This window comes from Diaphorina citri, unplaced genomic scaffold (assembly GCF_000475195.1).
Source record: "Diaphorina citri unplaced genomic scaffold, Diaci psyllid genome assembly version 1.1 scaffold71, whole genome shotgun sequence".
Lineage (NCBI taxonomy): Eukaryota > Metazoa > Arthropoda > Insecta > Hemiptera > Psyllidae > Diaphorina > Diaphorina citri.
In genome coordinates this window covers 279,070-304,411 of record NW_007377508.1, presented here as the reverse complement: position 1 = coordinate 304,411, position 25,342 = coordinate 279,070, and the positions used below count along the sequence as shown (strand labels likewise).

At 38.3% G+C, this 25,342-nt stretch overlaps 3 protein-coding genes and 3 long non-coding RNA genes across 8 annotated transcripts in view; 2 read left to right on the top strand and 4 right to left on the bottom strand.

Moving 5' to 3' along the window:
* Window positions 1-7,580, bottom strand: part of LOC103520642 (proton-coupled amino acid transporter-like protein CG1139) — a 33,460-nt gene extending 25,880 nt beyond the window's left edge. Inside the window, exon 1 of the mRNA XM_008485746.2 lies at window positions 7,438-7,580. Within this exon, the coding sequence (XP_008483968.1) occupies window positions 7,438-7,456 (19 nt within the window). The 5' untranslated portion in view covers window positions 7,457-7,580. The remainder of the gene's footprint in view (window positions 1-7,437) is intronic.
* Window positions 955-1,977, top strand: LOC113472189. 2 transcript variants are annotated; one of them, XR_003394611.1, is made up of 2 exons: window positions 955-1,275; window positions 1,836-1,977. It is a non-coding gene; the product is annotated as an uncharacterized LOC113472189 (long non-coding RNA). The 2 variants fall into 2 exon arrangements; XR_003394612.1 differs by lacking the exon at window positions 955-1,275 and adding an exon at window positions 1,415-1,480.
* An 87-nt stretch (window positions 7,581-7,667) lies between the features above and the next one.
* Window positions 7,668-8,531, bottom strand: LOC113472188. The gene is made up of 2 exons (XR_003394610.1): window positions 8,403-8,531; window positions 7,668-7,845 (listed from the first exon to the last, which is right to left on the bottom strand). It is a non-coding gene; the product is annotated as an uncharacterized LOC113472188 (long non-coding RNA).
* Window positions 8,532-8,647: 116 nt separating this feature from the next.
* On the bottom strand, window positions 8,648-18,055 carry LOC103520760 (elongator complex protein 2). The gene is made up of 8 exons (XM_026831742.1): window positions 17,691-18,055; window positions 17,130-17,217; window positions 16,599-16,697; window positions 11,208-11,333; window positions 10,552-10,782; window positions 10,299-10,366; window positions 9,504-9,561; window positions 8,648-8,817 (listed from the first exon to the last, which is right to left on the bottom strand). The coding sequence occupies exons 1-8, from the start codon at window positions 17,826-17,828 to the stop codon at window positions 8,648-8,650; spliced, it is 978 nt and encodes a 325-aa protein (XP_026687543.1). The 5' UTR covers window positions 17,829-18,055.
* Window positions 18,056-18,969: 914 nt separating this feature from the next.
* Window positions 18,970-21,714, top strand: LOC113472197. Of its 2 annotated transcripts, XR_003394619.1 has the most exons (3): window positions 18,970-19,262; window positions 19,333-19,908; window positions 21,149-21,714. It is a non-coding gene; the product is annotated as an uncharacterized LOC113472197 (long non-coding RNA). The 2 variants fall into 2 exon arrangements; XR_003394618.1 differs by lacking the exon at window positions 18,970-19,262 and having other exon boundaries at window positions 19,292-19,908.
* A 3,339-nt stretch (window positions 21,715-25,053) lies between these two features.
* Window positions 25,054-25,342, bottom strand: part of LOC103520751 (DNA-binding protein D-ETS-3-like) — a 73,977-nt gene continuing 73,688 nt past the window's right edge. The window contains exon 13 of the mRNA XM_026831736.1: window positions 25,054-25,228. Coding sequence (XP_026687537.1) covers window positions 25,054-25,228 — 175 coding nt within the window. The remainder of the gene's footprint in view (window positions 25,229-25,342) is intronic.

Genomic DNA, 25,342 nt, shown 5'->3' with positions numbered 1-25,342 from the left:
GTTCGCGGATTTGGCAATTATGTTCGCGGATTCGCGTCCCGAATCGACATTTTGGATATTTGGCAAGCCTACCTATATCGGCATAAGTTTGCTATGTACACCGACACGGAAAGTGAGTCTACAAGTTATGAATAAGCTACTTTTACTAAGCCGATTGATTTATTAGTACCTATATCGGCATAAGTTTGCTATGTACACCGACACGGAAAGTGAGTCTACATTAATGCCTCAGATTGAACTTTGCACTCCATATTATCAAAATCAAGCTTTTAAAAGTACGTGGGTGTACCTCATACCTCAAAATACCGCTCCTCTCTGATAGTGAGAAAAATACTAGATACCTATGTATGAATAAGCTACTTTTACTAAGCCGATTGATTTATTAGTACCTATATCGGCATAAGTTTGCTATGTACACCGACACGGAAAGTGAGCCTACATTAATGCCTCAGATTGAACTTTGCACTTTATATTATCAAAATCAAGCTTTTAAAAGTACGTGGGTGTACCTCATACCTCACAATACCCCTCCTCTCTGATAGTGAGAAAAATACTAGATATGTATAGGAAATTCTATTTTATTATCATACATAGGAAATAGGAACCTAGCACCTACTTACGTTTATCAAAATGTTACAATTTCAAACCTAGCACATACAGCTTACTACAATTTCAAAATGAAACAAAAAAAAGTCTCATGTCAAACGTGAGAAAACATTAGGAAATTTGTCACCCCAACAGCTAACACCAATGTTGCAGTGAGCACCAAAGTTGTGATATAATAACACAAAGAAATTGCATTTATTGCAATGTTATATTCCTCACTATGACCTAAATACCTAATGAAAAAAAAAACTTAATTTATTTTACCTATTTGTTTCTGGATCTCGTGTAGTAAAGTGACTTTTCAGTCCCATGCTTTCAGTATATCTAAACAAGCTACATTTCATTCTATTTGCAGGGATGTGACCACATGGAAGCAGATTCAAACCCTCCCCTGTCACCAGCTCACCATCACTCAGCTAGCGTTCTCCCCCGATGACACACATCTCGTGTCAGTGTCGCGAGATCGGCGCTGGGGTTTGTACAAACGCCAATCGTCCGGCCGTCTGTCCCTGGTGGCTTGTTCGGATAAGACCAATGGGGTTCACAAGCGTATCATTTGGGGCGTGGCTTGGAGCCATGACTCGAGATACTTCCTGACTATCTCACGAGATGGCGTGTGTGTTGTGTGGGGACTAGGTGGTGATAGTGTCAATGAGAAGAGCTCACTAGGTGAGAATTTGTGTGTTGAATTAGAACTTTATAGAATTTGAATCGCTTGGGGCGTAACTTGAATTGTTTTTACACAAGATGTCAGTAGCTTCTTGTAATCCACAATTAGGAGCTTTTGAATAATACTAAATGAGTATCTCACGAGATGGCGTGTGTGTTGTGTGGGGACTAGGTGGTGATAGTGTCAATGAGAAGAGCTCACTAGGTGAGAATTTGTGTGTTGAAATAGAACTTTATAGAATTTGAATTATTTGGGGCGTGGCTTGGAGTCATGACTCGCGATACTTCCTGACTATCTCACGAGATGGCGTGTGGGGGACAACGTGGTGATAATGTAAATGAGAAGAGCTCACTACGTAAGAATTTGTGCGTTGAATTAGAACTTTATAGAATTTGAATAATTTGGAGCGTAGCTTGGATTGTTATTACACAAGATGCCAGTAGCTTCTTGTAATCCACAATTAGGAGCTTTTGAATAATACTAAATGAGTAGCATGTATGTAGCTCTTGTCACTAATATACTGCGCTCTCTAATAATATATGGTCCCTGTTATTTCTAGGCGGTTACAGCGCCATCTCAACGCTAGAACTCAAAGAGGAATCACTGACAGCGATCTCACTAGCACCTAGGTTGAGGGGAACCCAGTATGTGGTGGCTATTGGTAGTGAATCTGGTACTATCTATCTGTACACATGGAGTCCTGAGGGTAATACATGGACATTGAGGTCCACCATAGCGGGGAGGTGAGTGATGGAATACCTTATTGTTTTTTGGAGCAAGCTCCGTGACCGAATAGGCATCACACTAGGCTTGAGCGCCGGAGGTCCCGGGTTCGATTCCCGGCGGAGTCGAAGTTTTTTTTTAGAGGTTTGATAGAGGGACCTGTAACCACTAAGGTCTTATTGTCACGAAATGGAAGAAAGACGGAGGATAAGACAGGAGTAAGCCAAACGTTCCGAGAACGAGCCCTATTGGAAACTGTTGTCATATTGAATTACTTTAGATACACAAACAAAACGAGTGCCAACTTAAGGATGGTACTAGTCAGTCTTCAATGACAGAATTGACTACTAACATACGTACCTATTTAGCACTAGAAAATCGTAGATCTATCTGAAAGTTGAAATCCATTGAAGATCTACTAATAATTAGGATATAGGACACATACGGGCCCCTAAATTTAGGAATACATACATAATAATCTAATTATGCTAAAATGAGATTTATATAATCTGGAGCATGTTTTGGAACCTGTGTACATGAATGTCCCTAAATTTTCAAGACTTACTACTTCTCCTCGAGACATATTTACACACCTCTCTACCATACAATATTAAAGTATTATTTATCTATCCAATTATCTTCACAGTATGCAAATATACCTGCTATCTAGATTGAAATGATAAGTGTCCTATCTATCTTCCATTTAATCCATTCAAAACGTAGGAATTAAAGTTAATCCCCTACTAATCTCCGGAGTACATCGTATGTTGAAGGAAAAAAATTGCCGTTTTATTCTATCGATTTTCAAATTTGTATTTCCTAAGCATTTCATATGGCCGTATTAGCACGTGGGTGTGCTGTGTGGACAGTCTAGGAATGACTTTTGCTTCCAAGCTTATTTTGCTTTCTTTAGAAAAGGACGCATTTGATATTGTTTTTACTGTGTTCCTTGTTCAAGGGTTATGTTTACTTATCCTTTATTAATACTTTCAAGCAAAGTTCATAAACTTTGAAGAATATAATTATCAGAGAACGAGATTTGAAATTTTGATTGTCTGATCTTAGTTCGGTTTTGTTTCAACTCCAGTCTCTGATCCGAGTTCTAAATCGACTCAACACCAATGTGAAGGGCGTAAAGACCAATTTTGCCGCAGCTGTTTCACTGCCGCAAAGAAAGAGAGAAAAAACAGCAGATGAAACAGTTATCATAAGGAAACACCAACGGGTCAGTATAACGTACAAATACATAGATTTAACACGCATGCTCCCGTGTGTGTGACGTCACACGCTCACCCTATTTCCCGCGCCCCAACAAATTACCGATCTAACGCGCAACGCGCCGTGCATTCAAATAGAAGAGATTCTTCTTTATCATATAGGAAAAAATATTTCGAAAATTTCAATCTATGACTGTGGCATTTTAGGCGCTTTTAAAGTTTCGCCTTCAGTGTAGGCTGTTTGAAAAATCAAAATCAATTTATAATTTCCCCAACATGTGGACTTGACGATAATTTTTTAATTACAAAATAATAAATAGAAACGATTTTGTTTGTTGTTTTTTTAGAAAATAAATTTAGTTGGTGTTTTTCCTAAAGTTAATTTTTAAAAATTCCCTTAAGGTGGTCAACTTTTCATTTTGGAATCTTTTGATTGACTTACAAAGGTAAGAAAAAAATTGAAGGGCTTGGAAGAAAAAAGGATCGAATTTTTTTCAAAATTATCAATCTTTATTTTTTTTTTTTTTAATTTTTGAAACATTGCCATTAAAGTGTCATATCAAGAGAGAGAATGTTCTACTTTTTCTCCAAATGAGGGCAATGTTTTGGCGCCAAATTTCAAATTGTTTGCCCTCGTAAAATGTTTACCATAAATGTTTACATTTTCCTTTCTTTCCAAGTTTGCTCATTTATTTTGGGAATCTTATGTTGGAAGGAGAAGAGGAAAATGGGACAGTGACTTTATTAGAGTTTATCTTTACCTAGGTAGGTACATATGTATATCATTTTCTCGTGTAAAATTGTACATATATTTTCAGCAGATGTTTTCTTAATTAATATGTATACAGTGATATGTGAATGAGTCCTTTGTCGATAATTGCAGAAATCACCAACCTCAGCACTCAGCATAGCATAGTATTGAGTGCGGTGGACTTCGGATCAGGAGGTGATGGTTCGATTCCAAGTCAAGACGACAATATTTCGGACGAGCATTCATGATTTGTTGAAATTTCTTGAGTTACAAAAATCACTAGTTCAACATTTTATTTCTGCTCCTAAAAAACAATTGACCCAAATAGCGAAAGCAGAAAAGACAATAAAAACCCCGCCTTGAAATATTTCGGTCCACTACACCTAATCAGCCTGAACCTATAACCTTAATGACCTGACAATTATCGTTTCACAGTACAAAGGTTACGGGTTCGCTACTAGGGACGTAAGAAACCTATTTAACCTTCAAAAAAAAAAAAAATCACTATTGAAATATTTGAACCCAGAAAATATTTCACAAGCAAAACATTTGTGTTCCTGATCATCAGGTAGTGTTAAAATTAATCAAACTATTTGCTGATAACGTGGATTTTCTTCACTATTTCCATCATGTTACCTCATCGTGTGTAATAGAGAAATCGAAAATTTACCCGGAGCGTCAATGAATACAGGGAAACACACAGAACCAAGTGGTGAGATTAAGATAGATTAAATTTTGTATTTGTATTGTACCTACTATCCTTTACATTTGTATTATCCTTTATCCTGTGGAGTAGTGGTCAAGACGCTCGCCTGAGAGTCAGGAGGGTACGGCTTCAATCCCAGCCGAGGTATGGAATTTTATCCTCAATATTTTTTGAGAATTTGACCACAATAATACTAGTAGTAATCTACTGCTGGAGTAAAGGGACTCATTAGTATAAATAAGCACTATTCTTCCACTATTTTTCCGTTTACCCTATAGGCTTTGCTTTGTAAAGGCATCGTATCCTGATACTTTGAACTTCTCAAGTTCACACTCATAAGCCCAATACAACAATTTCTACTCTCAGCACTAGTACGAAAAGTGATAGGTTCTAATCTCATAACCTTCCCTTCCCACCTGTACTGAGCTTTCATCTGTGTTCCGCATTCCGAACACAAGTACAGAATCAACACAAAATGCCTATAGATTACTATATAGTATGTATGTTCTACACAGTTTAATTTATTTTCAATTCCTTTCCTTCTCAATACGTCATTAATAATACAAAGGTACGCAGCGTAATCTTAATGACTCGTTTCTAAGAAATTCCCAAAATAGCGTAAACAGGGTTTATTACGTTCAATGGGGCCTGTAGGGTCCTCAAGGGAACGATTTTCCTGATTTTACTACAGTTCACTGAAACTCTAGAATTATACAATAGCCAGGCAGTGGCATATCGCTAGCATGCACATATATTGAGTGCGCTAAGGTTAAAGGTAAAGTCCTGAGAACCGCGAACTCCTTATGAGTTTTTTCCATTTTTAGTCCTAAATAGCGTAACTTTGGCCTTAAATAACGGCCGAACCGTATATTTTTGGGAAACCAGCAAAGAGTCATTCTGATCTACATATTTTATCACATTCCGCTAGAAATTTTGAGCGCCTTGGGCCGAATCTAAAATTCTGAGAAATTTGCTATTATTTTTTAGTCTTTTTAAAATTATGGCCTGCCAGCCTGGTTAGTTTGGACGGTAACGCGTCTGCCTTGTAAGCGCTAGGCCATGGTTTCGATTCCCACCCGGGGCGGATTTTATCCAGAACGAATTATGTTCGTTCTCGGAACGGCTGGGCCTTTTCTATCCTGTCATCCTTCTCTCTTCGATTTCGGGACAATAAGACCTTATCACATACAGTTCGCTCTATAAAACCTCTCCAATGGCCTTAAATAGCGGCCAAACCGTACATTTCTGGGAACTCGAGCTAGGGTCATTTTGATACTCAAAGCCCCCATCAACTCTATTACAATAGCATTTGGCGTCATTCACATTTATCTTACTTGACATTCCTCATCATTGGAAGTAGTTAACTTTTGACCTAAATCTTTTATTTAAACAAGGCACAGAGTACTTCCCGGGGCGGATTTTATCCTGAACGAATTATGTTCGTTCTCGGAACGGCTGGGCTTTTCCTATCCTGTCATCCTTCTCTCTTCGATTTCGGGACAATAAGACCTTATCAGATACAGTTCCCTCTATCAAACCTCTTGAATAACCTTAAATAGCGGCCAAACCGTACACTTCTGGGAACTCGGGCTAGGGTCATTTTGATATTCAAAGCTCCCATCAACTCTATTACAATAGCATTTGGCGTCATTCACATTTATCTTACTTGACATTCCTCATCATTAGAAGTAGTTAACTTTTGACCTAAATCTTTTATTTAAACAAGGCACAGAGTACTAGAGGAATTCTAATTGATCTAAATTAGTACTCGTATGTACTCCTCCATATTAACCCGTGTGTACTTCTAATCGAAACAAATGTAAGTTAGATCCTTTTTTGATTTTTTTTTTTACTAGGTATTTTCCTTTTTCATAAGAACTTGGTTTGTGGGACTACCTTTTCATCGTCTTGCCTTTTTCGGTTAGAAATTTTGGCGTAAATTTGACCTCAAGAGATTGATGGTATCCGCAACAGTCACCAGTACAGAGTGTGTACCCAATGGTGCCTTCAGAAATTCTAGGAGTCCTAGAGGACCTGACGATTTTTGATTAAATACATCCATTTTTTTTTATATATATAAATATTTGCCGGGTACCTACTACTCAGTCGTATTTGTCCTTTAAGTTCGTCCCGTAGACATTAAGTACTTCAATACATGGATAATCTGAACCCAGATAATTTAGGTGCTTTGGAATTTCAAGAATTCAACCCTAACGACACCGAAGGGGTTAACAACAAGGTCTATTCATTCTAAACAATACAATCGAGTACATACACAGGTCAACCTGAGACCTCAAACCTCAATCACACATGCTTTCATGATTGAACATAGAACCATGACAAACAATAGGTGTATTTTATTTGTGGGAGTGCCCCCCCCCTTCGAGTTATCAGCAATTTCCTCTCTTCTGTAGCCCATTCACTCTCTTATAGAATTTAGTTTCAAAAGTTAAAAGTAGGTTGGGTTGGGACAATTTTGGGACAGTGCAATTTTGAGACACAAACTTTAATGGTCTCAAATGACGTCCTTCTGTAGTCCATAAGCAAGTCTTTTGAATTACCCCAACCCACCCTTTAGGTATAGGTACCAAGGCCAGCCACTCACTAACAGGTCCGCCTGTTAGGTCTATCTGATAGTGAGTATGCTCATCAGGTAGCAGGTAAACCTGACAGGCGAACCTGATCAAGTGTACCTGTCAGGTCTACCTGATACTGAGTGTCTGACCCAAGCCTATTTCATCAACACGGAATATAAAGTACTCACCTATCAAGCATGACGTCATAGATCCTGACAAAGGTGTCTCCCCCTGCCGAACAGAGCTGAAATATATTCTGGTCTCCCTCTCTCCTCCCCGCCTCTCCTGAACAGGGCCGGAACTGCAGTCGGTTTACAACACTCTGGTGTCCATGCCTGAAGTGAAAGAAAATTTTCACTTAATTTCAACAAATTTACGGGGTATACCCATTAAATGGTAAACAGAATATTAGTCGGATGTTGCGAGAAGTCTAATCCACACAGACGTTGTATGTTGTCCACAAAGTTCTGAGTGGTTCTGAAAGCTCTCACTACCTTCTCATCAGCTCCCGATGCAAACACAAAAGTTGATATGAGAGCCAGACATGTCAGATCATAACCATGCACCTGAGGCCGAGCCATTTCATACCAGGTGTTCTGAAAGAATAGAATACACCTCATTTCTGCTGCTAGGATGACACTAAAAAGTCCTTTTACCCTCGTAGTCTTAAAAAAGTCTGACAGAAAACAATGGGATCTACATAATTAATCGAACCTCTCTGCTGAGTTTGAGAGACCTGGCGCGAAAGGCCGAGTCCTGAGAAACGCGAACTCCTTTTGGGCTTTTATACAAATTTAGCCCTGAATATCAGAACTTTGGCTCTGAATAACAGACGAACACTACATTTCTGGAAATCCAACACAAGAACATTCTAATCTATAATGTACATAATTTATTGAACCTCTTTTTGTGAGGTTTGAACGACCTGCCGCAAAAGGTAAGGTTCTGAGAACCGCTAACTCCTTTTTTTTGTGTGTAACTAAATAATAAATAATTTGGGCTTTTATCCAAAATAAGCCTTAAATAGCAGAACTTTGGCCTTAAATAGCGACTGAACTTTCAGCCATTCTCTCGCCAATATCAAATGACAGACAAGATTTTTTCCCCCTCTTAGCGGTAGCCCTATAATCTCTTTTTGAAAGGGGACCCTTACCTTGCCTACAAAAGGAGCATGGAGCCTGGTGGTTTGGTCCTCGGAGACGGATATAATAAACTGTCCACTAGGCTCCCACTGAATATCCCGTACGGGACCGAAATGTCCTCCCACTGTCACGCAGGGTTGTTGAGCCCAGACTAGCATAACAATGATCGCATTTGTGATACAACTTTCACAGTATAATTGCCGCACCTTAGCTCAAAGATACAGGTCTTACTTTGGTCCGTTAGCCAAAATCCGACTTACCATATAATAATAGCGGCATGTTCAGGTTTGGTAGCTTTACATGCAGATGCTAGCAAGGTACCGTCATGTGAAGCAGCAAGACTGTAAATCTCATATCCATGTCCATACAACTTCTGTACCTCTGGCCACAGGGTGTTTTGAACAAGGTCTTCTTCTGTGGGAGGTTCTGGAAATGACAATTGAATAAAATAGGAAATTTGAATTGTGTTAGGCATACTTAAATGCTTGTAACAAATATCGTTCCCTAATTATAATTGAGGAACGATATTATTACACATCGATAAATTTTACGACTTGACTTGGACTCGAACCACCAACCTCCAGATCCAAGTCCAACGCGTTGACCACTGCACCACTGAGGTTTGTACAATCGAATTAAATAAAATATATAACAGTAGGAGAAATGACAATTGAATAAAATAGGAAATTTGAATTGTGTTAGGCATACTTAAATGCTTGTAACAAATATCGTTCCCTAATTATAATTGGGGAATGATATTATTACACATAGATAAATTTTACAACTTGACTTGGACTCGAACCACCAACCTCCAGATCCAAGTTCAACGCGTTGACCACTGCACCACTGAGGTTGGTACAATCGAATTAAATAAAATATTTAACAGTAGGGTGGAATAGAATTAAAGAAAATATGATGTCCGAAGAAGCTAATTCTAGATTAGACGCCAGTTATCTCATTATTTCTTTTTCATGTACTTGTAAATTCTGAGTATAACAGTACAGATCACTCTTTAGTTGATTTTTTCTATATACTAAAACTTTTGAACTTTTAGCTCTGTGTATATCACATGCAATACTTGTACGTTGCACGGAAACATCAAGGTAACTTACGTTCCAGATGGAAAACTTGGTTGACATTGGCAGTGGTGTTTGAGTTATACTTGTTTGACTATTTGACTATTTAAGTAACTTTTTTTTTAGTCATCATACAAATTTTATCTTTGGACTAATATGGACAATAGCCCCCTACCACACCCGCTGCCATTCCAAACTAGTCCAAAGAGAAATTTTGTATGATGACTCACAAAAAAAAAAGTCTCATAATCAAAAACAACTTTACTTTACATCTTTCTGTGAATCAAGGAATCAGCTCACATTTCAGCCCAAGTGCAATGTGTTTGGTGTCCAAGCTGAAGTCTAACTTACCTCTCATGTGATAAGGCAAATAGTTGCCTTCAGAAACATATTTCCAGAGGATTGTGTTAAACATAAATGTTCGTCACAAATATCGTTCCCCACCTATTACACCTAGATAAATTTTATGACTTGACTTGGACTCAAACCACCAACCTCCAGATTCGAAGTCCAACGCGTTAACCACTGCACCACTGAGGTTGGTTAGATTAAACACACTACTCACCAGTCTTAACAAACGGATGTTGCATTAAGAATCTTCATTAATTAAAATTAAAAATTTAAAAGACAATTGAGATTCGACATACAACTGGTGGTAATATTTGGTGAGCTTTCGCTTTTTTGGTAATTATTCAGAAGCCACAACCATGAAAAAGAAAGCTCCTTTGTGTGTTTAAACTAACCCTATAATAACATTGGTCACAGCTCAAATTGTGAAAGCTCCTTTTTGCATTAACCCTATTATAACACTGGTCACTGCTCATTTGTGACAGCTCTTTTCTGTAGCAAGTTTCCATTGACGTAACTTCTCAACAAGTACCCTTCTTGATCAGCCATGCCTGTATCAATGATTTCAATTGAATCCCTGAATGTTAAGGAACAATGAGACTGCCCAGTATTTTAATTGACAATGTGAATAACTGAGCTAAAAAAAAGGTACATAAAAACCAGATGATTTCTTTTTTCTTTTCTTTTCTCAGCAAGTCAAATGATTTCAACACATTTTAAATGGTCACAAACTTACAATGCAATCTAATGTCCAATGACCTTATCCAGTTCTCATGTCCCATCAACTTGACACTGGACTTTGTCACCTGATGACTAGTCAAATCCAAAACATAGATATGTACATTACAGTCATCAGCACCACAGAAGACTAATGCAGTCTCTTGTATCACTAGTATTCGTACAGTGAGAGTGTGCAAGTTATATGCCTTGGACGGGATGGTCAGGGTTTGAATACATTGGATCTCACCTGAAATAAAATCAAGTAGACGTATGTTGATAGTAAAAAAAAACTAGGTATTTAACATTGCTGACAAAAAGACACTATTTTGTCCTAGACAGTTTTACTCTTTTGGGTCTACAGTACTCTACAGTCTATGTTGAAATACTTTGGGTTCCTGCACAAACACAGAAAAAAAAAATCAATATGAGGTTCTAGACCAATGGGTAAATAAAGTGTTTCTGAAAATTGAAAGAATTCAGAACTCGTAGTTCAACATACCATCCTAGAAATGCCAATACATTTGATAATGACAACATTGACAACCAAGACAGGGTTGAATGGTAGAGATTGCCCTAGGCAATAATTTCACCCTTAGTAGTTTCTTGTATTTGTTTAAACCCAATGAAGAGTCTAAAACAAATTTTAAATAAATAAAATTCTGTGAGTCTTACTGTTATCTTTTGGTTGAATCCAGAGCTTCACCGTGCAATCAGCTGAGGCAGTTGCAATTAATGTAGTTGATTCTCCATGGTTATCAAACTTGACAGCATCTACTTGTTCCACTGTATCTGTATGACCTGAAAATGGCAAAATTAAATGATAATTATCAATACTAGTATCAACAATGTGCTCAACTTGGGAAGTTAAGTTATACTTGTTTGACTATTTGACTATTTAACTTTTTTTTAGTCATCATACAAAATTTATCTTTGGACTAATATTCACCACCTAGTCCCCACACAACACACACGCCATCTCGTGAGATAGTCAGGAAGTATCTCGAGTCATGGCTCCAAGCCACGCCCCAAATGATACGCTTGTGAACCCCATTGGTCTTATCCGAACAAGCCACCAGGGACAGACGGCCGGACGATTGGCGTTTGTACAAACCCCAGCGCCGATCTCGCGACACTGACACGAGATGTGTGTCATCGGGGGAGAACGCTAGCTGAGTGATGGTGAGCTGGTGACAGGGGAGGGTTTGAATCTGCTTCCATGTGGTCACATCCCTGCAAATAGAATGAAATGTAGCTTGTTTAGATATACTGAAAGCATGGGACTGAAAAGTCACTTTACTACACGAGATCCAGAAACAAATAGGTAAAATAAATTAAGTTTTTTTTTTCATTAGGTATTTAGGTCATAGTGAGGAATATAACATTGCAATAAATGCAATTTCTTTGTGTTATTATATCACAACTTTGGTGCTCACTGCGAACAATATCTCCAGATACAGGTATGTCCAACCCGCGCAAAAGGAGAAAGTGGACAGCAATAACTCACTGACAAGAGTACTACATTGGAAAACAAAACATGACTGAGACTACAGGTTCTGCTTACAAGTTTTAACCACTGAGCTGTTCCTCACGAATCAAGATTTGTAGAAGCTTAACCCATCTTTTGGGGCTGTTGCCCCTACACCTAAGGGCTTTTTGTGTATTGAAATATCCTAACGAATCAAAGTTACCATCTCTTTAATTAGACTTTAATTTCGTCTCGAATGGGCTTTCTGTGTATGAAAATATCCTAACTAATCAAAGTTACCATCTTGTCTTAACGTACCTTACGCGCCCACAAATGCAAAGATCCTTGGAACCCATGGGCGATAATGTAGTCACCCCGTGGTCCAAACTTGCACCCGTAGAACCCCAGTGTATTACCGCCCACCTCTCCTACTCGGGCAGTCTCTAGCCATAGCCCGGTGGTGGGGTCAGGCGCCCAGACAATGATTGATTTATCCATTGAACACGATAGGAGGTGAAGCTGCTTGGAGTCGTCTGAAAAGATGTAAACATTACTTGTTCGTTTGAAAGAGGGAACTGTAAGGCCAGCCACTCACTATCAGGTATGTAGAACTGACAGGTACAACTGACAAGCACACACACTATCAGGTAGAATTGATCAGGGGTACCTGTCATCAGGTCTACCTGATAGTAACACTGTTACAACGGAGGTCTTATTGTAAAGAAATTGAAGAGAGAAGGAGGACAGGATAGCCAGCTCATCCGAAAACGAACCTTATCTGTTAAGGATGAAGTTCACACCGAGTGGGAATTGAACTTACGACTTAGGAATAACAAGGTAGACGGACAACTTCCAAGTTAACTGGGCTGGCCTAGTGTTTAATCTTTCACTCATAAAATAACAAAACATATAAGACCATGCAGAACTCACAACTGAAAAGTCTGATGTATTTCATTGTTAGATTTGTTACGAATGTTGATCAAACGAGTCTTTATTTTTCAAAACCATAATTCACATTCTTCATCCTTTCTCTATTATGTTGTGAGCTGTGACCTAATTAGGTTGGAAACTTTCGCCCCACCTTCAGCCACCAGGAAAGTTTTTCCCAGAACAAAAGTAGGTGTAATTATGCAGAAAAAGCCCCCGGGTTTCAAGTAGTTCCTCAAGGAGGTTCAAGTGGTACGAGGTAACATACGCGTAATTATGATATCGTAATAATGTGAAGGGAAAACAATTAAACTTTGTTACCCCTCCTCAGTTTCTCAGCTGTGTAATATATGGTCAGGGCCGTATGCAGGATTTCAGGGAGGAGTGGGCCCAAGAATCCGTACACTGGGTTGTTGGGAGGAAGGGGCAGGGGCCGTATTCACCTCTTAGAGCCCCATTTTTCTCGTTTACTGTAGGCCAGACTCCGAAAATTTGGAGCATGCACCTCCCCCCCTGGTACATCAATGTTTGGACTCTTGACTCTCCCCCCCCCTCGACAAAATCCTGGATACGGCCCTGGGAAGAGGGGCTAAATACAGTCCTGTATGGTAAGACTGTAATGTTCGTACTTCAACGTGTACCTCCTACTTAAACTCACTTCTTGTCTGTAATTCATACAGGGGTGTGTATGTTGATGGCGTGGGATTAGTATGGGAAATTGTAGGTACCAACCTAGCGACCTAGTAATTTAATAAAATCCCTTCTTGCATACATAGATACGTAGGTAGGTACGAGTAACTACGAGTATATGCAGCCTCGCCGTATGAATTAGAAGACGTGGGATGCAAGTCAAATGATTTCAACACATTTTAAATGGTCACAAACTTACAATGCAATCTAATGTCCAATGACCTTATCCAGTTCTCATGTCCCATCAACTTGACACTGGACTTTGTCACCTGATGACTAGTCAAATCCAAAACATAGATATGTACATTACAGTCATCAGCACCACAGAAGACTGACGTGGGATGGGTACTAGCTACCGTTGAGAACTCTTGAAGTAGGTTCTACCTTACTAGAAATTTAATGGTCTTCTGAGCAAGTGATCACCATAAGAGTGTCCGGAAAACAGGGTCTTTAACAGATTTCTGTCCGGAAAACAGGGTTTTTAACAGATTTTTGTCCGGAAAACAGGGTCTTTAACATATTTTGAGGTCACTTGGACGTGGGATGGGTACTAGCTACCGTTGAGAACTCTTGAAGTAGGTTCTACCTTACTAGAAATTTAATGGTCTTCTGAGCAAGTGATCCCCATAAGAGTGTCCGGAAAACAGGGTTTTTAACAGGATTTTTGTCCGGAAAATAGGATCTTTAACATATTTTGAGGTCACTTTAGTGATCGGTGATCGCTGAAAGATGTTTTTTAGAGACGCTGCTTTTGGGAGTTTTGATACACCCTGTACACGGACACATAGATGAGTACTCTATCCATCTACTTAATTATAAACATGAAACTTTAATTAAAAATAAAATTCAAACTTTAAATTCAGAAAAGTTCCAACTTTATAAATTGCAAAGCTTCCGGTTGCGTTCGCAGCAGCAGTTTTTTCACACTTCGATTTTCATAGCAATTACTTTGAAGTTTTTTTTTTTAATGAAAAGTGGGTACATAGGTAGGTAGCATCTTTTTTGAGCTCAGAAAAAAAGTAGCTTGGAGGCGTCAAAAAACAAAATGAAAATTCTCTGACACTTTCAGAAGAAAATAAAGCGAGCTGAGAGTTTTTTTTAATAAAATAAAGTTAGAGGTAGGGCTGAACCAAGTATGTAGAGGTAAAAGCACATTACTTTCTCCTTTTTACTTTCGTTTGTCTACATTGCCTCATAAAAGAACGGCTCGTAAGCAGTACGAGAAAATGAGGATGTACCTACTGTCCTGTAAGGACAATGTAGCGGAATCGTTAGGTGATACGATCATAAATTAAGGTTATCAACTCAAAACGGACAAGATGTACCTGCTGGTGTGCTGTTCAATGGTACCTATAGGTATCTAGTTCTGTTTATGAGGACTTATACTAATGCAAGAACTTTCCTCATCCTAGGAAAGTAATGGAGTTGACACAGCTTCCACTCATTTTTCATGGGGGGAGAACAAATAGCTTCCTCGCCTTTTTTATGCGCCAAAAACATTGAACAAGAAAGAAAAATCCAAGCAATTTCCTGAGCTTCTTCTAGGTACTTTGCTTTCTACTTTCTTTCTCCAACTTGATTTTTGAACATGGAATAAAGTTCTTCGGAGGTGTGATGTCACATGCACTCTGCTTTGTGCTTTTCTGATTTCGGACGCCAGAAAGTTCCTAGTGTCTAACCTGGTCTCTCTTGACACGCCATCGCCAAGAGGAGGGACACTCTTCTATTTCTGCATTTGAAAGACCATTATTGTTAAAGCTCCTCACAGAAAAAAAGACCTTTATTCCGAGTTTTCAACATAATTAGGTAGTTAGGTAACTTTATACAAACAGTATTGTAGGTAATTAAAAAAAAGCAATTGTAATTTAAAAAAAAAAAAAAAAAAGTTTATCGCTTGGTTCTTTGGGACAATGTTAGGACGGATAACTAGGTACATTTTTTATTTGTGTCTTCCTTTCCTTCTTTTACTAAAAGCAAATGACAACTTCGAGTAGTTTCTCTTTGTTGTGGAACCATTTCTGCATCAAAAGCATCACAATGAACTGAATCAACTCACTCCCAGTGAGTATATGTATGTCGGAATAATGTGGGATTGTGGGTAGGTAGAAGTACCACTCACTCAATATTTGAAAACAACTCTCTGTTATGCCTTGAGCTAAGTTTACACAAACATCTTTCTCATCTCAGTTTTAGGTATTTCTCTATTATTTCTCTCTTTACTGTTATTCCAAGCTTTATTTTCTTCCTTTCTCTTTCCTCTCGGATTCTCTATTTGTTTTCTTTCTTGTTACCACCATTTCTCATGTTTTACGTCTTCTTACCTTCTTACTTTTTTACTTTCTATTACCCTTACGTATAGAGGATTCTCTATTTGTTTTCTTTCTTGTTACCACCATTTTCTCATATTTTACGTCTTCTTACCTTCTTACTTTTTTACTTTCTATTACCTTACTGTTATTCCAAGCTTTATTTTCTTCCTTTCTCTTTCCTCTCGGATTCTCTATTTGTTTTCTTTCTTGTTACCACCATTTTCTCATGTTTTACATCTTCTTACCTTCTTACTTTTTGACTTCCTATTACCCTTACGTATAGGGAACCTATACAAGGTAATGAGAAAGTATTGCAATCGGTCCAAATTTTTTAGAAAAAGAGTACCTAATATTGTCTGAACAAAAAACGTAGATGGAATGAATGATAGATAATAGATACCTACCTAGATACAGACTTCATTAGACCAGTTTAATAATTACAACTCCATAGGTATCCATAGTTTTCTTTCGGACTAATATGGACAATGGCCCCCTACCAAACCCACTGCCAGTCCAAACTAGTCCAAAGAGAAATTTTGTATGATGACTGAAAAAAAAAAAGTCTCATAATCAACTACAACTTTACTTTACATCTTACTGTGAATCAAGGAATCAGCTCACATTTCAGCCCAAGTGCAATGTGTTTGGTGTCCAAGCTGAAGTCTAACTTACCTCTCATGTGATAAGGCAAATAGTTGCCTTCAGAAACATATTTCCAGAGGATTGCTGTTTTATCTAGTGAACAAGATACCAAGTCTTTGTGTTCAGGATCTAAACTTGTATTGAGAACCCATTTGACAGCCATGACTTTGGATTTGTGATTGGTGAGAGTGTACAGTACCTTGCCTCCTTCACCATTCTACAAAATGGAAAGAAAGCATATTAAAACAATTTATTTCAAAATAACTTTATGCATTGAGGGTGGAAGCTAAGACAAAATAGCTAGGTTGTTCATAAGTCATGTCAATGGAAAATTGCCACAAAAAGGAACTATCAAAAATGAGCACTGCCAGTGTTATTATATGGTTAGGTTAAACACAAAAAGGAGCTTGCTTTTTCATTGTCATGGCTTCTGAATAATTACCAGTAGCCCTTCTGTAAAATCAACAAATTGTGAATTGGGCATGTGATTGGTTTATCATTAGGACTGTGTACGCAATCTGTTGCCAACTTTTCCCAGTTCCTAGTCTTTGTGTTCAGGATCTAAACTTGTATTGAGAACCCATTTGACAGCCATGACTTTGGATTTGTGATTGGTGAGAGTGTACAGTACCTTGCCTCCTTCACCATTCTACAAAATGGAAAGAAAGCATATTAAAACAATTTATTTCAAAATAACTTTATGCATTGAGGGTGGAAGCTAAGACAAAATAGCTAGGTTGTTCATAAGTCATGTCAATGGAAAATTGCCACAAAAAGGAACTATCAAAAATGAGCACTGCCAGTGTTATTATATGGTTAGGTTAAACACAAAAAGGAGCTTGCTTTTTCATTGTCATGGCTTCTGAATAATTACCAGTAGCCCTTCTGTAAAATCAACAAATTGTGAATTGGGCATGTGATTGGTTTATCATTAGGACTGTGTACGCAATCTGTTGCCAACTTTTCCCAGTTCCTCTCAGGCTGGGTAAGGTAGCTACATGTGAGGAAGCAAGTAGCTTGTCACCAAATAAAAGGTAAAACCCCAACAGCCTTGGCATTTATACAGTAACATGTGACATTACAGCCCAGCTATCACACAAAATTTTCACATCTGAGTATTACCTGAGGGTCGTAGATCACAACATTGCAGAAAGCAGCGTATGCTACAAGACCTGCATTATTCCAGTCTAAAGCATGAGGAGTGTTGTTACAACCACTGGAAATGTATCTCACCACCACATCACCAGGTTCTGACTTCATTTTGGTGATGTTCCAACTTCAGCAGTGGTTTGATGTGATTCAGCGGTGGTTTGATGTGAATTGTGAATTTCACTTTTTACGATAAGAGAGTAAAGTAATGATGAAGACAAAGGATGGACATAACACAGCTTTGATAATAGGTATCTACATAATCTTATCAGCTTATCACAAAATCACACATGAAAATCATGAAAGTTGGACAAACTTTTATTTATTTCGACGCAACTTTTGCCATTCCACGAGGATTTGAAATTTGAATTTATTTGAAATTTCGCGGCTTATTTTATCGAATCGATTGGGGGTAAGAACTGTTCACACGATGCGTACGGCGCGTACATTTTACGGCCTCACATTTATTCCTGGTAGATCTACGCTTTGCTACTTCCTTGGAAAAGGTACCTTCGCAGGGTCGTATTTAGGGGAATTAGGGGGGGGAGGCTGTACCTGCTAATTAGCAGGTACCTACAGCTCCCTCTATCAAACCCCACACTTTTTAATCCGCGCTCAGGAAAATTGTAGGTACATAGGTACTGAAGTAGATGCCTATGACCCTACTAGTCCTACTACCTACCTTTTTTTTTACGCTAGAAGTGAGAACCCATGACGTTGTACCTACTTTGTGGATTAACCTCCTGAGGTTATGGTATGTTTGAAAGAAAAAGTCGTGGCATAGAAATGGATTTAACTTTCATTTTATTTATGTCTGGGATTAGGTATTTTCTATGTCTTAAAATTAAATTAAAAATAGTTCTAGTTAATAGATAAAACAACATAAAATATGAGGTTCTATATTACAAACACAAAATGAAGGATAATCGATAGTTAGATAATTAAAGTCCACGTTAAAATTAATCATCAAATGGGGGAAAGAAAGGATAGGATAAGCCAGCGGCGATAGTAGGTTGAATGCACCAGTTCCTCATGGATCACTGAAGTTAAGCAACGTTGTCCGTGGTTGATATCCGTACAGGTGACCATGTGGGCAGATACGTGCTGCTGGCTCTTTCCAGGCTTCACTCAGGCTGGGTGAGGTTAGTGTGGCGGGTAGCTTGTCGCCGAAAGAAGGGTAAAACTCTCGTTACAAGGTCACAAGTACCTCTATAACTTTGGACACTAGAAGATTATTGTTTTTTTTTTTTTTTTTTTCCCCCGTCAGGCGCTTTAACACTATTGTGTCGTTCGCGCCGACCCCTATTTGTGACTAGATCTTAGTGTAGATGCCAATGGCCTTCATGTACATTAGTGTCGAATCAATATTGGCAGGGTTGTTGTCAAGGGCTTTTTGTGTAGGTACGGGAAAGGTTTTTTTTTTTTTTTACTGGAGATCATCCTATTACCTATAAAATATTGTCTAAGTAGACAATAAGGATAAATCGAAATAACTGAAGGGATATACAGAAGGAACCAAGAAACGAACTAGATTAATCACTAGAGGTAGATTCTTAAACAAATCTGAAGGGATATACAGAAGGAACCAAGAAACGAACTAGATTAATCACTAGAGGTAGATTCTTAAACAAATCAAGACGTTATTCACACTGAAGTGTAGGGATTTGTGAGAGTGAGTTAAACTCTTTCCAGAGGACTACTCAGTTAATGAGTCAGATCATAAAACATGTGACTCACTTCTCCCTCTTCAGATCCGTGTAGGTTCAAAGTTTGAAGATGATGCATGTTGGACTGGTAGACGGCATGTTCTTACGTTGTTAGTTGTTGTTACCTACCTCAGTGCGATTAACGTCTCACTATAACTGATACCGGGGAAAAGGTCTTAATTATAACTGACTAGTATAAAATATCCACTATGTACAAAACAATACTTTTATATCCTAACTAAAAAGTTTAGACATTACACAAAGACTAATATCCTATGTCTACAACAACTGAAAATAGGAAAAAATAACAAACCAAAGTACCATAGAAGTTGGTATCTATAATATCTTACACAAGAGATCAACACAACCATTGGTCGTACAAGAACATCAAGAAGATATTTTCCTCCAAATGGATAGTTACCTACTTACTTTTGTATACTGACATTAATAAATTTACAAAATAATAATAATAAACAGAGAAGTAGGTAGTAGACTATCAGGTAGAATTGATCAGGGGTACCTGTCATCAGGTCTACCTGATAGTAACACTGTTACAACGGAGGTCTTATTGTAAAGAAATCGAAGAGAGAAGGAGGACAGGATAGCCAGCTCATCCGAAAACGAGCCTTATCTGTTAAGGATGAAGTTCACACCGAGTGGGAATTGAACTTACGACTTGGGACTAACAAGGTAGACGGGCTAACTGCCAAGTTAACTGGGCTGGCCTAGTGTTTGATCTTTCACTCATAAAATGACAAAAATATAAGACCATGCAGAACTTACAACTGAAAAGTCTGATGTAGGTATTTCATTGTTAGATTTGTTACGAATGTTGATCTAATGAGTATTTATTTTTCACGAAAAACATACGCCACCACGTGTTTTTCGTCTTAGAAAAAAAGGCATGATTAATGGTACTTGAGCTTCCTACCACCATTACATCACATTGAAATGGGGGTCTTTTCTGAAGAACTTTCAAAGTACGGAATCCTCTATTACCCTTACGTATAGGGAACCTATATAAGGTAATGAGAAAGTATTGCAATCGGTCCAAATTTTTTAGAAAAAGAGTACCTAATATTGTCTGAACGAAAAACGTAGATGGAATGAATGATAGATAATAGATACCTACCTAGATACAGACTTCATTAGACCAGTTTTAATAATTACAACTCCATACCATAGGTACCTATAGTTTTCTTTCTTGTCGAGAATTCAGGAAAACCATCTTTCAGTGTTGTATTGCACATTGCATATTCGGCGTAGAAAAATAGGCATGATTAATGGTACTTGAGCTTCCTACCACCATTACATCACATTGAAATGGGGGTCTTTTCTGAATTACTTTCAAAATACGGAATCCAGTACATTCGTAGGATTATTGCACCCCATTCTTGTCTACCAATAAAAAGTTTAAACTTACCACCAGGAAGTACCGGATGCCAATGTACACCATACACCCAACCCTCATGTCCAAGCAATACTGACTCCAAGGTTACATATAACTTCCTCTGCCCCATCTCAAGCACTTGTTGTTCCATTTGAAACTCGCCCTCCCCTAATTGTACCGGGGAGGAATTCAGGGACCAAATCCGGATGGTGTTGTCTTGAGAACCGCTGGCAATGTATGTTGCCTTGGCTGTGAAGAAACAAGGGAAAAATTCCGGTTGAGATATACTGCCAGAAGCGGACCAAAAAGTATCTTTACTTCAACATTCGGGGTAGGTAGTAGGTACAGACCATGCATTTACCTACCTAAGTAGGTACCCAACAGATAGGTATTTCTAGTATTAAATTTAAGAGATAAAGATATCAATAACTTAATAAGGTAATGGAGAATGCTGAAAAGATCACAAATATTGAACGTAATATTATCATCCCTTAGGATAAGAATTTCATTCGGCATTTTTTACAAAATATTTTTGACTAGCAAAATGATTCAATATGACTTACATAGATCAGATATTGATTCGAAGATAAAGATAATATCTAGTTCCATTCCATCATCTAACGAGAACACTTTTATTTCTCAGTATTCTTTATCATTTCCTCATTGTTCAAAGGTCTGGTTCGATGGGCTACACGTGAGATATTGACCTGTTGCCTTCGAAGAAATGAGTTTTTACATTTTACAGTTCGGCCTCCTAATATAACCTTCGGCCTCCTACTGCTGTCGCGATGTCCCGAGGACCAAGCTGAGACATCCTCATGTCATGCATAGTGAGGATAGGAGGTCAAATGTGACGTCACCTGACTAGGATGATGGCCTTGTAATGTACCCTTCGGCCTCCTAATATACCCTTCGCCCTCCTAATATAACCTTCGGCCTCCTACTGCTCCAAAGGACGCTGGTTATCACTCAAAGGATCTCCTGTAGTCGCGATGAGCATATTCGGCAGAGATACCAGGCTGCCATAGAATAAACCTTCAAATTAATTAGAGTGCCAAGTTTCAAGTCAATTTTAATTTTGGGATGCCAAAACGTTTCATTCAAATTTTCCAAATTTAAAGACATTTCTCTTCCTTCTGTCCCCTCCCATATAATTATCACTCTCATTTTATCCCCTCCTACTTTTTCGCTGGGGAAAATATAAAATTCCTTTAGTTTTAAAACTTTCTTCCTTTTCTCGAATCGGAAACGAGCGTAACTTTTTATGAAAATTGCTGAAGGTGCCACGGTCTGTTACAGGGATGCTAAATAGGGAACGAGGAACAAATCACTGATTTGAATTTCATTAAAAGAAAATAATAATAATACAGTGTTTTTCGCTTACAACGACCTCCAAGGGACCGGCCGTTTTTGGTCGTTATATCCGAACTCTGGAGAGGTGCATAAGAATCCCCCCCCCCCCTACAAGTGAGTAGGGATTATATTGTCTTTTTATTTATGCAATATGCATCCATTACTATGTAGATATTTCAATATAAATACCTAGTTTTATTAAGGAAATTAATACCAAAAAAATTTACTATCTTGTTCACATTCCAAAGGGTTTTGTACGAAACACCCAAACAAGTGTGTACACATGGAGAATGTACCTACAAAGGTAATTATTTCTGTAATAATTTAGGTAGGTATGTATCAGTTTTCTTCTTACCTTATAGCCCTCACAAATTCTGATTGGTAGATTTTAAACTTTTTTTGTGTGTTTCAGATCAGATTGTTTATCAAGTTTAAACTTAGATTGTGGTTCCGGTCTTAAGTGATACCCATCAGAAATGAACAAACATGCTACAGATATCTACAATTTTTCAGTATCAGGCGTACAATATGGTTTTCCGCACACGGCCTTCTGCCTTTTCTTCCTTTTCCTTTTTGTCTCTGTTCGCTTTTCCGAGATATGTCTTTCCCATCCGCCATAGCTATATCCACCAGTAGAGGGTTTTTATGGAACTTATTTGCTTTGCTCTTCGTTGTCTACCTGTCTCGGTGGCGTAGTGGTCAGGACGTCTGGTAAACACGAGGGCGCGGGTTCGATCCCAGCAGAGGCATGGAATTTTATCCTCAGGTATTTGATAATTTGACCACATAATAATGGAGCTCTAAGGGTTAGGTGGTAGAGAACGCCTCCGATGTTAACCACGCCTTGTGGTTACCTACCACTCAAGAGTGTATTATTTCTTAATTTATTTATCCTAGGGTAAAGTATGGGGAGTAAAATTTCAAAACGGTCTCGCTAAAGCTTAGAAGTCACTTCGTTCGGTCAATTGAGTCAATTCTAATTGAAATTTCGCTCAGTGCTATTCCGAAAAAAAGGCGATGAATCTGAGCATGATTAGGATTTATGTATTCCGAACTTGTTCCGAGTTTATTCTCGTATTATAGGAAGAACAAAAAAAGTTAATTTGTGACACAAAAAAATAAAGAAATAATTTACCTCACGTCGTCTAATGAATTTAAATGAAAATAGAAAAAGTGGAGAGGGAGAGGAGAAAGAGGAGGAGAAGGAGGAAGAGGGAGAGGGCGAGGTAAACGATATAAATGAAAATGAGTGAATTTGTTACGGGTATTGATGAAATGTGTAGGAAGGTGAGGAAAATGAATGAGTGAAGAAGACATCAGCTAAATGCTGAGATTGAAAATGGAAGACAGGAGACAGTGGAAAATGTTGGAGAGTTTAGAGAGAAATTGAAGCATGGTATGGGAAGTAAGACGTATTTTAATCCACCTCTAGTAAAGGCGTATTTTTCTTGTGGAATCATCCGTAAAGCCTTGTCCACACATAGTCGAACGCGACGGTCGACAGGATAAAAGTCGCCTTTTTTTTCAATATGAAAAAAGAAATACAAAAGACAACTTTTTTTGGAGTCGACTGTCGACCGACTTTTGTTCGACAATGTGTGGACACAGCTCAAGAATCCTAGACTCAAATTAGATAAATGCTTCCTGGACAGAAGGAATGACATCGGCCGAGATTGTCGGATGAGGATTCTCTATTTGTTTTCTTTCTTGTTACCACCATTTTCTCATATTTTACGTCTTCTTACCTTCTTACTTTTTTACTTTCTATTACCCTCTCTGGCGTGATTAAAAAAATCCCCCAGTAACAAATTAATAACCAGGTAGGCACCTAATGTTTCAAAGTTCCGTTTTCTAAAGCTGTAAACTTCATCATCTGCGGGATAGGTAATCGGTGCCTCTCCAAGAGCATCAACATCTTCATAATTCACACTTGTTGTTCCATTTGAAACTCGCCCTCCCCTAATTGTACCGGGGAGGAATTCAGGGACCAAATCCGGATGGTGTTGTCTTGAGAACTGCTGGCAATGTATGTTGCCTTGGCTGTGAAGAAACAAGGGAAAAATTCCGATTGAGATACACTGCCAGAAGCGGACCAAAAAGTATCTTTATTTCAACATTCGGGGAATAAATGAAACTTTTCTTGTAAATTATTCAGAATCCATGACCATGAAAAAGAAAGCTCCGTGTGTTTAAGCTCCTTTTTGCATTAACCCTATTATAACACTGGTCACTGCTCATTTGTGACAACTCTTTTCTGTAGCAAGTTTCCATTGACGTAACTTCTCAGGGGTGCAATCTTGAAAGTTCAGGGTTCCGCAAAGATGTTTACCTTTTGAAAAGGGTTCCGCGGGCCAAACTAATTAAGAAACACTGCACTAGAGGTAGATTCTTAAACAAATTAAGATGTTATTCACACTGCAGTGTAGAGCTTTATGAGAGTGAGTTAAACTCTTTCCAGAGGACTACTCAGTTAATGAGTCAGATTCTAAAACATGTAAGTAACTCACTTCTACCACTTCAGCTCCTTTTAGGTTCAAAGTTTGAAGATGATGCTTGTTGGACTGGTAGACGGCATGTTCTTACGTTGTTACTTGTTGTTACCTACCTCAGTGCGATTAACGTCTCACTATAACTGATACCGGGCAAAGGTCTTAATTATAACTGACTATAAATGACTAGTATAAAAAAAAAAAAAAAAAAAAACAGATAATTTCTTTTTTCTTTTCTTTTCTCAGCAAGTCAAATGATTTCAACACATTTTAAATGGTCACAAACTTACAATGCAAACTTACAATGCAATCTAATGTCCAATGACCTTATCCAGTTCTCATGTCCCGTCAACTTGACACTGGACTTTGTCATGCAAGTCAAATGATTTCAACACATTTTAAATGGTCACAAACTTACAATGCAATCTAATGTCCAATGACCTTATCCAGTTCTCATGTCCTGTCAACTTGACACTGGACTTTGCCAGCTGATGACTAGTCAAATCCAAAACATAGATATGTACATTACAGTCATCGGCACCACAGAAGACCTGGGGGAGGGGAAGATGCTGCCTGTGAACAGAATAGAATAGAAAAGTCATGGTTAGTTAATTAGTTATGCATAATGGGTTAAGAAGCTATGATATTCGTTTGATAGTGGCTTACCCAGCCTGAGGCCGGGAAAAT

Coding starts and splice junctions, on each gene's coding strand:
- LOC103520760 (XM_026831742.1), bottom strand. CDS start 17,828: ATGAAGTCAGAACCTGGTGATGTGGTGGTGAGATACATTTCCAGTGGT. Junction 17,218..17,690: donor TTGTGATCTACGACCCTCAG/GTAATACTCAGA, acceptor TCCATTTTGTAG/AATGGTGAAGGAGGCAAGGT. Junction 9,562..10,298: donor ACTTGCTACAGAAAAGAGCT/GTCACAAATGAG, acceptor ATAGTCAAATAG/TCAAACAAGTATAACTCAAA.